General features: G+C 34.4%; 1 protein-coding gene across 2 annotated transcripts in view; it reads left to right on the plus strand.

Moving 5' to 3' along the window:
• Positions 1-16,163, plus strand: part of LOC136804131 (A disintegrin and metalloproteinase with thrombospondin motifs 2-like) — a 54,038-nt gene that overhangs the window by 26,505 nt on the left and 11,370 nt on the right. The window contains exons 23-25 of one of the 2 annotated variants that reach the window (XM_067060868.1): positions 985-1,111; positions 1,536-1,616; positions 3,625-3,797. In XM_067060868.1, coding sequence (XP_066916969.1) covers positions 985-1,111; positions 1,536-1,616; positions 3,625-3,797 — 381 coding nt within the window. The remainder of the gene's footprint in view (positions 1-984; positions 1,112-1,535; positions 1,617-3,624; positions 3,798-16,163) is intronic. The other variant, XM_067060869.1, reaches the window with a different exon arrangement.

The following is a 16,163-nucleotide window of genomic DNA, read 5'->3' on the forward strand; positions in this document are numbered from 1 at the left end:
AGTCAAATCACTCAAGCTCAATAATTCCATAGTGGGTAATCCTAGAAACTTGAAATTTGGTCACTGACCTTTACAATTCCTAGACAAAGCTATATCCGCCATTTTTGATCGGTGTTTTTTTAAAGTGGTATCAAAGATATTCGACGAAAAGTACACCTAGCGTTCTCCATGGTCCACCGTTCTCCTTACATTTACACCGCTATTGAGTAGTGCTACCATTAGCAGGCCATATTAGGGTAGCGTCCGTTGGTGGCCAAAAAGGTCACTTTTTCTTGTGTGTTTTCCACTAAAAAGGCTGTTTTTACCAAAATTTCAGTACTTTCAGGAGAGGAAGCGTCTGATAACCGGACGCTAAAAGGGCGTGAAAAACGGCCTGATTAGGGCTTTTACCCTTACATTTTCAAAAAACTCTGATCAAAGATTTTGCTTGGCCGGCATTGAGAAACTGCCTCCAAGGTCTATAGCTCAATTTAGCACACCAATATTTTGAAACATCTTAGTTTTAAAACTATTGCATTGTAACGTCTTCAAGATATACTGGGTAATGAGTAATGTAATTAACTTGAAATTTGGTACGTTTAAGGAGCACATCAAAACTTTGAAATATCCTAATTTTGAAACTATTGTATTTCACTATTGACGTTACAAGATATACATCAAACCTAACCGGACAAGTCCACCTCAATATCAACAGCTCCTAATATGAATTTTTTTTAACAATCGCTCTATTTTGATTCTCTCACCCTATCTATAAGTTAACCTAGAAATCTAAGCTAGTTTGATTCAGTCACTAGGATAAATCTGATGGTAAGTTGTCACTGAATAACTAAGGCAAACTTAAAATCCGTAAATATAAAAAATCTTTAAAGCCTCGAAAGCGCTATATTGCCATTAGCCGTGTGTTCTAGCCTTGTGAATACGGGCTTAGTTAACTAGGCTATCTATAAGTAATCCTTTAAGTATTTTTCAATCTTAATCTTTCAGCGTTTAGGATGTGATGGACTGATTGGGTCAGATAAGCAGTACGATAAATGTGGTATATGCGGTGGAAAAGATATTGATTATAATTGCGCGCAACAAGAATTCAACATAAAAGTCCAACTTACTAAGTGTAAGTAGTCTAGCTACCAAGCATAGTCCATGCATGTCTAGTGGGGGCCTTCCGAGGGTACAAGATACCGGAAACCAGTAATTTTCATTATAGAATACTGGGGTACCGGCCAAAAATTTCTTGATACCGGTCAAAAACGGTCGATAAGTACCGGAATACTGGAAATTCAGCTTTTCAATACTCGACTACCAGGCATCTTTCTGTCAAATACCGTTCAATACCGGATTCTCGGAAGACCTCTGTTCTTTGACATGTTTTGGCCTAAATCTCCCCGTTTTTTCTCCTCGGCTTTGTTTTGCGATCGGATTTTAGAAATACAACATTTTAGAAAGAAAAAAACTGACAGAAATTTGCTCTAAAGTGCTCAATCTTTTTGGAAAAAGGATATTGATGATTGCTTCCAAACTTTTTCATTCTTTCTTAGTATCACAACCTATATTGAAAGTTCCAGAGATTGCTTCTGAATTTGTCATTACCAAAACAACACCATCTGATGTCAAACTTGGTACGTGTTTTTACTACTGTTTTATCTATTTGCTTATAGTTGATCATTTCTTAAAGTTCTTCCATGCTTTAAACAGTGCAAGAAAGGCCAAACACTGTCTGAATTAGCATTGATTTTAGCCAAACGCTTCATTTAAAATACTAATGATTGGATAACAGTAAAGTGAGGAGGTTTGAGGTGATTTTGAGCAGTGCCGAAAGTGAACACTTTCTTACTTTTGGAGATGAACTGCCAAATCTTTGAAACTTAGAAGTCAAAATATGCCTTCCCTATTGGTTTACCAACCCTAAATAACCTGGAATAACTAGGAAACATATCATGGTGGTGGAAATGTTAAATACCACCCCTTACGTATACCGTACTTCGTATACGACCCGTACGTAAATTAAACCAAGAAGGGGTCAAATCAGCTTGATTTACGAACTCCAGTAACAAATATTCTCCCATTTTTACTTCCCTTCAAAAAAGTCACTGTTACAAAATTACTGCATACTGAGATATCTTGATCTTTTTTTCTCTCCAACTAAGAATTCTTGGTAAGGATTAGCTTTTGAGTATAAATTTGCGCAAGTTGAAACTCGGCTTTTCAGTGAATTTATATCTTTAACCACTCAGCTTAGCACAAGAAACAAAGATCTCTTTCATTTGGCATTTCTTACTGTCAATCGGGTAGTAGTACACGCTAGATCTGTATCAATCCTTCTGGTCGGGCCGGTTATTAGAGCATTTGCTCGTGATGTCTTTTCATTGAAATGTACCAGTAAATTTCAAAAGCTTAAATTCAAATATGGTTAACTGAACAGAGAAACTAATAAGCACACATGATAACGGCTGCACATACTTCACTGACACGCACGTTAATTTGTACTAATATCAAAGAACTCGCATAATTGAAATGCACTCTCAAACACTTTACTGATGCACATAACCAAGCACTTATCCACCAACAATTAATTGTAAGTAACTATCTATTTATCGCACTTATAATATTAAATTTTTAGTTTACAATAATATCTAACCACTGACCTTTATATACCCTTTACTGCGCGGTTGGTTTTTGAAGGACTGGTAGTGAATTTACAAGGAAATGACGTCAAAATTCTTTGTCTATGAGAATGCCAATGCAACAAATTCAGACATTTTGACGTCATTTCTTCCTGGTAAACTCGAACCTAGTCTCTTCGTGCTTAATTTTAAGGATTAAAAATATGTGTATTCTGGTCTGACCTACCTTTGCCGTGTATTTTGGTTTAAGTCAAACAAAACTCAAGAGGTAAAATGCACGTTTTTTAAAAATAAAAAATCAGAATAGTTTTTCTCCATTAAATCATACGATATTCTTTAACTTTTTCGGGATAGAATATTCTTACAGTAATACTTAAATTTGTAATACACACCTGAAACATAAAATGGAATTTTTGTTTAAAAATGCTCTACCAATGACATCATTACGGTTCTATTGCCAATTTCTATAATTGTGATATTCTTAAGGGCTACTTAGACTACACAATATATTGACGAACAATATTTGACAATATCGTTTTCGGACTGTAATGTACGAAGTAAATAACAGGTGCTCTCTTATAAAAAAGTATTTTCTTTCTGTAAACAATCCCCCTATAGTGTTGGAAAATTGCAAATCAAGCTGTCAATATAATTGCGGAAGCCTTTTCAATATATTGCCGGCACTCAGCAATATATCATCAATATATTGCCTGACAATATATTGTTTAGTGTATGTAGCCCTTTAGCATATTCTTGATTTTTTGGTCAATTTCTTCATGGACATAAAGTATCTTATAAAAAACCGTGTAATTACTGATTATACTCAAAAAGAAAAGTAAAATGAAAGATTGTCACAACTATCACGATTATTATCGTAAATTACAAAATAAATTACAATATTACAAAATTATTATTATTATATTACAAAATTACAAAATATTACAGTATATTACAAAATACATATAATTAATATAATACATCCCTCTTTTTTATCAATATTTAGCTATGAAGGACAATGTAAAGAGAGCTACGTATTACTACGGCCACTACCCACGTACAGGCTACGACTGGTATTATTTTACCATCAACAAGGCTACATTACGCTACGAGATCCCTTACAACCGCACTGAAAGGGTTTATATAGACAAAGCTAATGGCATGGACGCCGAAGTTCAGGTTAGTGAAATCGAGTTTTGAACATTTATCCCCGTCGTTAGGCAATAAGCATCTGTCTATGTTAAGAAAATTCGAAGAGAAGTTATCAAGGAAGTTTAATGAAATATATCTTTAGTGAAAGGATGCAGATTGTTCATCAGCTCCACAAATTTATCTTAAACAATATCACAGGAAAAAGTCATCAGTTCCCACGGGGGAAAGTCAAATTAAAAGGGTGGGAAAGTACATGTTTCCCACGCGTGGGACCCTGCAATGTTTTACTCTGGTGGGAAGTGTCAAATACCACTCTATAAAATCCCACGTTGAAAAAACAAATTCCAGCGGTTTAAAACTAAATTAACATGCAAGAGGTGGTTGCTCTCGACATTGTGCTGAGAATAGTGAAAATGAAAAGCACACGCCTAAATTTGAACTTCACACCCAGCTATTGCCAATTATTTGATAAATTGTTAAATGTATTCGATCATTCGTGAGCATTGGCTCGATAGATCCCATTCGTTCTGTCATGTACTTGCGCTACTTTGAGAATCCCGGCACTTTGTCACAACAGCGGAACAACGACCTGATACCGATTGAACGGCCGCATGGCGGATGACGATTCCACTGAGCCCTTGCGACGCAAGTCCATTGCGAACGAACGAGGCCGCCCTTGCGGGACGCCTCACCTTTAGCTTTGTGTTACACACTGATCGAATACACTCTTATAATGTTAATGATTTGCATACAATCTGAACAGTTTTGACCCAATTTTCACTTGTGTTTTTTTTTACGCATGCGTAGTACAAGTATGGGTATTTAATTGTACTTTCCCACCCTATATATTGTACTTTCCCACCCTATTAATTTGACTTTCCCACCCTATTAATTTGACTTTCACACCCTATTAATTCGACTTTCCCACCCGTGGGAACTAATGATTTTTTCCTTTGTCTGTCTTGACCTTCTGCGTTTTTAGTTTTGTAGTGTAAGTTTTCGTCGACTATATAGTTGCTAAGTGTTTATTTGAAATTCACACCTAAGATATATCAAAAAGACTCTAAAGGGGTTTCCGCAGTGCGATATTAGTAATACCGATGTATCGATGTATCAAAATATTTTAGATAAAGTCCAGGGTGTGAAATCGGAAATCCTAAAGATTCAAATTTGTACCCGAATTTTATTGCAGGGAAATTCCAATGGGGGAAATTCCACTTTGCAGCTTGAGAAAAATTACGCGGAAGAAATAATTTTTAAAATTTCCAGCGCTGGAAATGGGGTTTTCCCACCCGTAGGATCTGATGACTGTGTATTCTTCTCAATTTCATTGTTTTTGGTGTTTTTCTCTTTTGTAATTATCGGGCCAATCCAATTCTTTTGACAAAATGTTTTTTGATGACGTCACTATCATGCCCAAGGTGAGCAAAAACCGAAAATTTCCTTTGTTCTTATAGATAGCTATTGTAATCTAACGAAGGCTTTAGAAAAAAGTTCCCTGAGTCTAATATGCTTATTATATCCTAAACATTCAATAAATTACGGTTTAAACGATATATTTGACATAAAAAATAAATTTGTATTTTCGATAGTTCTGCCGCCTTTTTTAAAGAAGGTTGAGATCTAGGGACCAAGGCCAGCAAATCCTTTGACACCGACACATAGTTCTGACATACAAAGTTACAATGTTTTCTCCTGTCGCCATCAAAAGCAGTTATACAAAATAATATACAAAAATTATTTTTCTGTTCCTCTTCCTTCTTTCTGACCAATGTGAGAAAACTTAAAAATTAAAATGATGAGTAAGCAAACGATATCACTCTTATTTAAAAACAAAACCTTTAAAATAAAATTAAAAATGCATTTTACATGTTGGCCGTTGAACTAGTTTAATAATTTAGGCATAAGTATTAATACCAATATACTTTATGAGGCATCTTGGTAGCTTTTCTCTTAAATGTTGCTCATGGAAAGATTTCAAACAAACCATTCTCGCTTGGTTCTTCAGGCTGATGTTATGTTGACCTTTCAGCTTCTTGAAGTTCAATGTTGTTACGTAAGTGTTATCAAACTGCCACTTATTGGAAACGGTCATCAATTCATTCATTGTCCAGTTAAAACAAATTATACGTGAAGTTAAATTTATGCGTTCAATCACCTTTTTCCCGGATACTACCTCGTACATATCCCCTGATGAATACACATAAAGAAACTTCTTCACAAAATTAGAAATGACCTGGAATTCTTCATTGTTGTTTGGTATACCTTCTATCGGGTAGTGATTAACGAGTTGAAGGCCCTCTTGAGTGAATTCTAGCAATCGAGCTTCATCATTTGTCGACACTGCAAGAAAAATTGAGCCTTGAAGATGTGTAAAATATTGATACGATTTTTCACTATTTTTGTCTTCGATTTGATGTTTTGATACAAACTCTCCTGAGAAGTCAAAACAATATAGAAATTCTGTCCGTGGAAATCTAAAACTCGGTGAAATCCCCTCAAGTACAAAAATTTGTTCCGTTTTAAAGTTCAGGAAAATGTTCTTTTTGGTGTCGTCTACATTTCCACTAAATGGACGAGGAAAACACTGTTCGTAAATAGCATCTATCCGGATTCTATTGTAATGAGTCATTTTCTCCTCGTCAAATTTAATGAAATCCAAAATAATGTCTTGTCCCACACTCAAGCTGTGCATCGATATAAGAAAAGAACCATGATCAGTTTTATGAATTTGTAAAGTTTCAAAAATAGGGTAACTCGGGAATGATAAGTCGATTTTATCTCTTTCGCTTTCAGTTTGAATCGCACTGATTTTGATAGTCTCGGCGCTCCTAAAGAAACCTCGAAAATCTTTCTTTAACCAACCAGTATAAACAGTTATAATTTTTTCACCCAGTTCAGTCATAGGGTGATATATGTTGAACCATCGTGTTGTTAAGGGATCATATGTGATAGTATGCTGATTAACCCGTTCAGTGATAAGGTCTATATCTAAACTCCGTATAGGTGTCTTTCCGCCAAAATACCGATACTTTGAACGGAATATTTCGTAAATGATATGACAATGCTTTACATTTTGGTGGTCCAGCCATAATCGTATAATATTTTCCAGTATAGTCAAACCTGTGATTTCTCCAGTTATTCGGTTCCATATCTTTGTCGTAGTGTGGAAGTTGCTCATCACAACTAATCACTTCTGGAGGAAGAAAGTTACCTCGTTTCTGGCTTAACATAGCGGTCTACTCTTTGGACTGTCTCGTCTGATTCTTTTGGTATCTTTTTTGACACTGCAGACTTTATAATAAATACTAAGGAAATTTGGTCGAATATTGTGAAAAAAATGAAGAAGCATATCGTTAGAGATTCGTTCTTTTCTTCAATCGTTCTTTGAATGGATGCTGTTTACTTTTTAATTTAATCCTGAATCACAAGAATAACCTAGTCCAGCCTATTTTTCCAAAGTATAAATTATTACTTGGCAGACGCCGTTGAAAATCTTCAAACTTTCCGAGACCAAGCCTGACGTGATTGACATTATTCGGATTCAACATTGAATGAAATGAATTAATCGTGGTTTGTTATATGTTTTGTTACCTAAATATACCTATTTATCGACCGCCGGAGGCGGTTTCTTTCATAGTGATACACTAATCTCGTTTTGTCTTGGCTCATTACTTTGTCTACCATTTACTTTCGGGTTTTTTAACTAGATTACCCAGGTGTTTCTCTTTTTTTTTGCCTGAATGTCCTTTATTCGGAATTGAATAATCGAGACATGAAAAATGACTATATTGTAATCTGTTTTCAATGAATAATCTAAAATGTACTGGAGATGACATGTAGGCGTTAATAATGTCTGATAATGAGGGCGCGCTCTTTCGCGAGCGTGATGCGTGATGGAAGGCGGTCGTTTCAGTGTGGTTTACATCCACACTGTGACCTAGTTATTAATTTCGCTTAGCGAAAGTATTACTATAGCCTTTCTGCGGTGTCCTCGGAAAAAAAATTAGAAAACGAAAGTGCTTGATACGGTGGACCAACTCACTAAATTTAATTTACAAATTACACGCTCGTATAACCACGGACGATTTTCGCGGGTTTTCTTTGGATTACGTCATATATCCTTGTGTCTTTAGCTCCACAGTTTTGATTTTTTCTTTATTTTCTTATAAGCATATACTTTATAAGAATCAAATCAATACCTTTCGGTAATTAGTTCTTACAAAGTAAACAAGGGATGGCACACAATATGAGCTTACTTATTTTTCTTATAAGCATATACTTTATAAGAATCAAATCAATAACTCTTGATAGACGGTGATATACCTTTCGGTAATTAGTTCTTACAAAGTAAACAAAGTATGACGCACAATATGAGCATATTTATTTATCTTATAAGCATATACCTTATAAGAATCAAATCAATAACTCTTGATAGACGGTGATATATCTTTCGGTAATTAGTTCTTACAAAGTAAACAAGGGATGGCGCACAATATGGCCTTATTTATTTTTCTTATAAGCATTTACTTTATAAGAATCAAATCAATAACTCTTGATAGACGGTGATATAGCTTTCGGTAATTAGTTGTTCCAAAGTAAACAAGGAACGGCGCACAATATGAGCATATTTATTTTTCTTATAAGCATTTACTTTATAAGAATCAAATCAATAACTCTTGATAGACGGTGATATAGCTTTCGGTAATTAGTTGTTCCAAAGTAAACAAGGAACGGCGCACAATATGAGCTCATTTATTTTTCTTATAAGCATTTACTTTATAAGAATCAAATCAATAACTCTTGATAGACGGTAATATACCTTTCGGTAATTAGTTGTTCCAAAATAAACAAGGAACGGCGCACAATATGAGCTCATTTATTTTTCTTATAAGCATATACTTTATAATTTATTTTTCTTATAAGCATTTACTTTATAAGAATCAAATCAATAACTCTTGATCGACGGTAATATACCTTTCGGTAATTAGCTCTTACAAAATAAACAAGAGATGGCGCACAATATGAGCATATTCATTTTTCTTATATAAGCATTTGCTTTATAAGAATCAAATAAATAACTTTTGATAGACGGTGATATTACCTTTGTTTATTAGTTCTTAAAAATTAAACAACAGTTGTTCTTAAATTGGGTTGGTCTCTTTTTTTAGCGATTTTAAGCCTCATTGTTCTTGTAAAATTGTTTCATCAAGGCTCGATGTAAAGTAGATTTCAAATTGGCTTCAATCTCTACTTCTTGTTTTTCCTATGTAGTTTAAATTCTAGGCGAAATTTTCGACTTTAAGTCGTCTTGTTAGTATTATTAGTATTTCACGTATTTTATAATATGTTGAGTGACAAATATACTCAACCTAATCGTAACTGCAAATTAGAACGAGCACTGTTCTTTTTTCATTTACCAGTTGCCTTAAAGGTTTTCTTTTTACATGAGTGCTCCCGTTTCTATCAGACACATGTTTCACATCAGGACAGTGTCTGCCTATTTTTATATTGTGCTGATGTAAGGAAAAAATGTTTTTCTTTTTCTCTTTCTGACCAATCTTGCTCCACATCCGTGTCAATCCAATGCGAAAAAGCTTGTGAAATAAAATTGATGAGTAAGCAAACGATATCAATCTTATTTAAAAACAAAAATCTTAAGGAAGCATTAAATTAACTAATGTAATATTTCTTGTTTAATTTTTTCTTGAAAGAAAAGATGATTAGACCTAAGAATCACTAAGTTACTCCAAAAGACACTTTGGCTGTTTTGAATATAAAAATTCATCAGCTTTTATCCATCGAGAGTAATCCCGGAGGCGCCATATGAAAGTATTTTAATTTGTGTAGGAAAATCGACCTGAAGTCCTATACACCAAGATACTCCAAAAGACATTTTGGCAGTTTTGAATATAAAAATTCATCACTGAAATTGCTCAAACAGGAAAGTCTTGCTTGATGTTTCAAGCTTACATCAATCGATTCGGTTTTTACAAAATATGACAGAGTTTTTGTGTGAGTGCTAAAGTTTTGATGAGAGTCAAAATTGTAGATTGAAGTGTACATAATCTCTCCCAAACTCCAGTTAAAATTATAACTCGACATTTCTTTTTCAATTTTCAATGGTTTAATAATCTGTTTTCCAGAACTTACATCGAATACGTAGATTTGACTTGATACTCGTGGAGTAATTGTATTGATCTCATAAAATGTTTTAATCCACACCTGAAGAATGTCTCGTTGAAAATACTTAGCAACTCGAAAATCAGTGTAATATTTGTGATAAGTGCTTGGTAATACTATAGACAGCGGAAACTCTTTGATGAACGTCACACCATCAACAGTAGCTCTTAATAATCTAACCGTAAGCTTAGCGGTGACTGTAATAAAAAATTCGCCACGTAGCTGTGCGAAAAACTGACTGTCACTTTCGTCTGGTAATCTTTGTGCGAATTCCAGTTGCCCTTGGAAATTAAAGCAGTATGTTTGACCTCTCATAGCCTTATCCTTATTGGAAATTAATACATATCCAGCTTTAAAATTGAAGAATATGAAATAATCCTTTTCAAATAATCTTCCGTGAAAAAAACGTTCCGTTAAGTAATGATTCAAAACAATACATTTGTGGTACGAGACAGACTCCTGACCATATTCTAGTAAATCAATTTGAATCCGTCTGTAGTCTTCAGGTGGCCCATTATTATGGCGAGTCATTAATACGAGGTAACGCTGTCCATAATCCGAATCTGTCTTTATGTCAACATGAATTACCTTTGGTTCATGATCAAATTCAATGACTAAATGGTTGTTATTATCGATTGGTTCGTCCATTTTGATTTTGGACCTGAATTCTATTCGATCTAAACCTGACGTATGCTGTACCGATGGTATACAAGCAGAGTTAATAATTATTCTGTATTTGTCTGGATTTGGTATATTTTCGGACGTAATGTAAAACCAACGTGTAAAATACGGGTCATAAAGTATCTCTGAAAAATCTATTGGAGCATGACCTCTCCCAAGCATAACAAAATGTTTCTGTACTGTTTCGTCTTCATGGTTGTATGATAGGAACACAATCTTCGCTGTTAAGTAATGCCGTTTTGAGATTGGTCCATCTGCTATTGAGTAATATTTCCCTGATTTGTCAAAACCATGGTATTTCCACCTATGAGGGTATATGTCCCATCCATCAACCTCTGCCAGTTCGCATTTTTCCAGTGTTGTAGGTAGAAATGTTTGTCGCTGCATATTTAGTCGAAGTATATTGTTTTGTAGCTTATTTTACTCACTTTGAGGCTGGCATTGTTCACATTAAGTTGCTGAGATTCAAATAACTGTTTATAGATTCAATTTCCAAGCTCAAATCAATAATTCCGGCAGAACTTTGGTTTTGTTTTCCCTTTAGTAAAGCCATCTTCTCATTTTGTGTTACTATCTGCCACAAACTTCATAAAATTAAATCTTTCATGTGTTTGAATTTGTAAATTTAAAATATTAATCCGGTATTAATTTTTTGAATTGCGATTCCAATGCTTGCTGAATTAATATTCATTGAATTTTTGATTTCGACCTAGATTTGTTCAGTACTCTAATACTATGCTCAGATCCAATTTAATGCTATCAGTTCGTTGGAAAGATCATTTTACTAGCAACGAGTTAAACGAATAATTTAAAAATTTGAAATTACAAAATTACCGGCTAAAACATCATTAGATGAAGATTTAAACAAAACAACCTAGATTGTAAGACTAAAAGGGCCAAAGATCTAAAAACTATAAGTTCAAGATTATAAATATACATTGTGAGGCTAAAAATCATTAGTTCAAGATTTTGAATATGACAGCCTATACATTGTGAGGCTAAAACGGCCAAAAATCTAAAAATCATTACTTCAGGATTTTGAATATGATAGCCTGATAGCGTAGGATACATTAGAGAGATATGTATCAGAGATATTCTACGGCTACAGTTGTGGGGCTGCTCATGCGGGTCGTCACCAAAGGCGACATGTCGTTATCTACTTTGCTCTGTATGGGAAAAATACCAAACACCAAAACACCGTATAAGCAAAGTCGACATAATGCCATACGTCAAATATCGAACTTGCTTTCACCCGCCATACATTGTGAGGCTAAAAAACTGTGACGTAACGTTCCAAAATCCACCTACCTTACGTGGCCGAGCGTCCGCGTCCATGTAAAAAGCCCCTAAAAAGAACAAATATGCTCACATGTGAAACTTTATTTCAAAGATGTACATTCTGTTCAATTCTTTTCTTTACATTATAACAATTAACAAAACATATATATTACTTGAAATTAAAATAAATACATTTTTACCATTAGGGCTATACTACACTTGCATTGATGTAGAATTGTATAATTGAATTTCTTTCATCTACCGTGCTAGTCTGTGTCGTTGACCTCTACAAAACTGCATGTAGTATGGTCTATAAGGCGCACGAATCTGTTAGTGGATTCCAACAGCCTACACCGTGCGGGTTGTGGAATATGCAAACTGATATACTCGCAGCTCATCCATACCTATTATTCAACTGAAAAAATGGATTGATGTTTATTACTCTGCGTTTCAGTACATCTATAAGTCTCAGCGAGTCGAGTCTTCTCGAAAGACAATGTTGTTTTATAAGTTGTATCGCATACTCTTCTTCCATGAATTGGAGTAGATTTGAATAGGAGTACAAACTCGCCAATGTTAGCTGAGCTAAAATCGACTTTTGAGAACGCTTTTTCCATCTTTTTTGAGGTCACTAATTCACCCGTTCCAATATTGATAATGAAGAGATCAGTGCTCGAAACAACATGAGATTTTACTGGATCATCATAATAATCTTCCCGATTGTATCCAGGAGTCTTTTTCAGTGTTTTGATAATTAGACTAACACATTCTTGATTCTCGAATTTCCTCAATAGTTGGAATTCAGCTTGGAAGCTGTCGGGTAGAGGATTGTTTATGGGTAATCGGAATTCTCTTATGAATTCTAACCCTTTCGGAGTAACTGTCAACACCTTAGCAACCATATCCTCCGATACAGCAAGGAAAGTTGATCCACAAATTTGTGTCAAATATCGATACGATTTACTACTGTTTTCGTCCGTCACATTGTACGTAAACATCAGATTCCCAGAGAAATCAAAGCAACTCAATCCAACTTTTCCATTAGGATAATATTCTCCTCTTTCTCCATCAGACACCAAATACATACTTTCTGATTGGGTATCAAGAAAAATATCCAGGCTGACACTCAAATACCAATGGCGGCCAAACGATTTGAACGTTCTCATTTTCCGGCATTCACTTCGTTTCAACAAAACGCGTTTGAAAAGATTCATCCCTTTATCGCTATAAACCGTCATCAAATCTAACATTAAATGCGCGGTACTTAGCCTATGAATCAAGTAAAGAATACTTCCTTTTTCCTCATTCTGTTTTTCTAGTTTTGAGTAAATAAGAACCGATGAATTTGGAAAAGTTAGCTGTATAGTGTCTTTGTCGCTCTCAGCTACGTCCATGTCTACAGTGGAAATAATGTCACCACCATCACCACCATTGGTATCAACACTCTGTAAAAAGCTGGATAAGTTTCCACAGTTGATGGTAACGGTTGCCTCATCTTCAAAACTCACTGGTGGATATATAATGTGAAACCAATGAGTTGTTAACGGGTCATATATAATGTTATCTGTTGTGTCAATACGTGTAGTTTTGGTCTTCAAAATGATTGACTGTCTTTTGATTTTCCCAACATCGACATCGTGAGATAAAACAAAAACTGGATTTTTCTTGTTGTCTGACCACTCAAATATGGTGTAATATTTCCCAGTGTAGTCAAAGCCATGGTATTTCCATTTGTTGGAGCTGCGAGTTGAAACATAATCGTCTTCTTTCAAAACATAGTTTTCTGTATCATTTTGAAGGGAAGATTGTGACGTTTGTTCTTTTGCTGCCATCTTGTTTGTTTTGCAAGATATTCTTGTTGTCTGCTTACTACCCTACTACTTTTTTACTTAAAGTATACAAAACATAAGATAACTTTTTTTGATTACGCAGCAGAAGCTTCCTATAGAAGGAAGTATGACCATTGAAATCTTAAATCTATACATGCTTCATTTAATTGTTTTAATAGTTAAAGTATACAAAACAAGAATAATTTAATAATGATTGCGCAGTACTATAGAAGGAAGTATAACCATTGAAACCTTAAATGTATACATGCTAAATAGCAACGGCTATAAGCATATCAAGAGTCAGATTTTGGAAAATCTTAAAATCATTGTCAAAGCATATGATGATTAGCTTTAGTTCATAAAATTTCAAGATATTAAACTTCCCAAAATGCAATTTACCTCATTATGTAAACATAACCTAGACATATTTTAGGCTCAAGTCAAGTTTCAAATCATAATGATACTCACAAAATTCAACCTGTACTAAAAAAAATGGTTTTCCTCTAAAAATTATTTGTCCATTTAAACCATTTATGTACAGGACTGAATGCTTTTTCTTGCTTTCATACAAATTCAAAAAACCATACCTTAATAATTAATACCATTCGTATTGCACCATGGTAACTATTCCCATAAGGGTGAATAGTATTTAAATACCCAAATCTGACATTATAAATATAAATGCAATGGTCAGCTGTTTTTTGCTTGTTTACAATTTTAGTTTTGATCACCTTATCGGCCCTTTTTAAGCCGGCCCTTATTACGCCACAGCCTAATTTTGGGCTTACTCAAATTAGGGCCGTTAATAACACCAAAATTTGTAGCTACTTATGCTTTAAATTAGTAAATAATGGCTAAAATTTACATTAAAATGTCATTTTTCAGTAGTAAACTGATGAAAATTCCATCGAAAATCACTGATTTTTAAATTTATTAAATATTTAACTGAAGTTTTAAATATTGAGTAAAACAATGGAGAATTTTCGTCTTCGAATCATACCTAAAATCCTTTAAATTGAGAAATAATGATAAAAGATTAACGCCGCTTTTAGGTTAAAATTGCAAAATCTAGACCCTTTTTACGCCGGCCCTTTTAACGCCGGCCCTTATGACGCCACGAGCCAAAAAAAAAACGCCAATAAGGGCCGGCGTAAAAAGGGCCGATAAGGTATATAATCATTCCTAAATTAAATAAAAATATAATGAAAGGTTTTATTTTTTACATAGGATTCCCGTTTCATATATCAGACACATATTTCATATCAGGACAGTGTCTGCATATTGTTGTATTATGCTGATATAAGCAAAAAAAAGATTTTCTTTTCCTCTTTTTGACCAATCTTGCTCCACATCCGTGTCAGTTCAATGTGAAAAAGCTTGTGAATTAAAATTAACGAGTAAGCAAACGATATCACTCTTATTTATAAAAACAAAACCTTTAAATTACCTGAGTCGTCAGTCAACTCTCTCTATTACGAACCTCTATTATTCGAATCTTTCTGTAATTCGAACTGAATATTGGTCCCATTAGCTGGAAATTGTAGCTAAACTACTCTCCGTATATCGAATCTTTCTCTAATTCGAAGAAAACTTTTCCTCTCATGAAGATCGAATTAGAGAAAGTCAACTGTATGTAGTATATAATTAATATACAGTGTGTCCGTCGAATAAAACGGAAAATAAATAAAGCGGAATTATCTTATTCACAATAAATCCTTCTTTTTTTAAATGTCGCTTGAAGGGATTTGGATATCTATTGAGTGAAAATGAATTCCATCCTATCCAAATACACGTTTTCGACCGTAGCCGCCAATTGTTGCGCGGGAATTTTTTTGTCCGTTTTGCCATCCTAAAATCGTCCCAGATTTTTTTTCGCACTAAAGACAAAAGAAAAAAGTGTAAAAAAAGGATTGGATTCGAGTTTAGGGTGGTAAATTAAATAATAAAGTGGCACGTGCCTGATCGCGCGACTACAGTCAAAAAGGTGTATTACCTTATCGAACAAAACTTAGTCGGCCCTAAGTGACTAAATTTTGGCTTGGTGACTAAAATTAGGGCCGACTAAAAATTTGGGCTGACTAAAATTTGGGCCGACAAAAAAATTAGAAATGGCCAAAACTTGGTTATTAGTCAGCCCTTAGTGACTAAATTTCGACGAGGTGACTAAAATTAGGACCGACTAAAATTAGGGCCGACTAAAATTAAGGCCGACTAAGTTTTGGCCGATAAGGTATTCTAAATCAACTCTTTAGTGAGATTAAGTTTGAGGATTATACTATAAATAACCTCTTCTGGTTTTCCGGACAGACGGTAGTTGGTTTCTCATCTTTGTCAGAGTAGATAAATTGATTCATTGTTTGGTAGTAGATTTGACATTTTAATGAATTCAATCCATCATTTAGAAGGTTATATCAAGATATTC

This window comes from Clytia hemisphaerica, unplaced genomic scaffold (genome assembly GCF_902728285.1).
Source record: "Clytia hemisphaerica strain Z4C2 unplaced genomic scaffold, Clytia hemisphaerica genome assembly, whole genome shotgun sequence".
Classification (NCBI taxonomy): Eukaryota; Metazoa; Cnidaria; class Hydrozoa; order Leptothecata; family Clytiidae; genus Clytia; species Clytia hemisphaerica.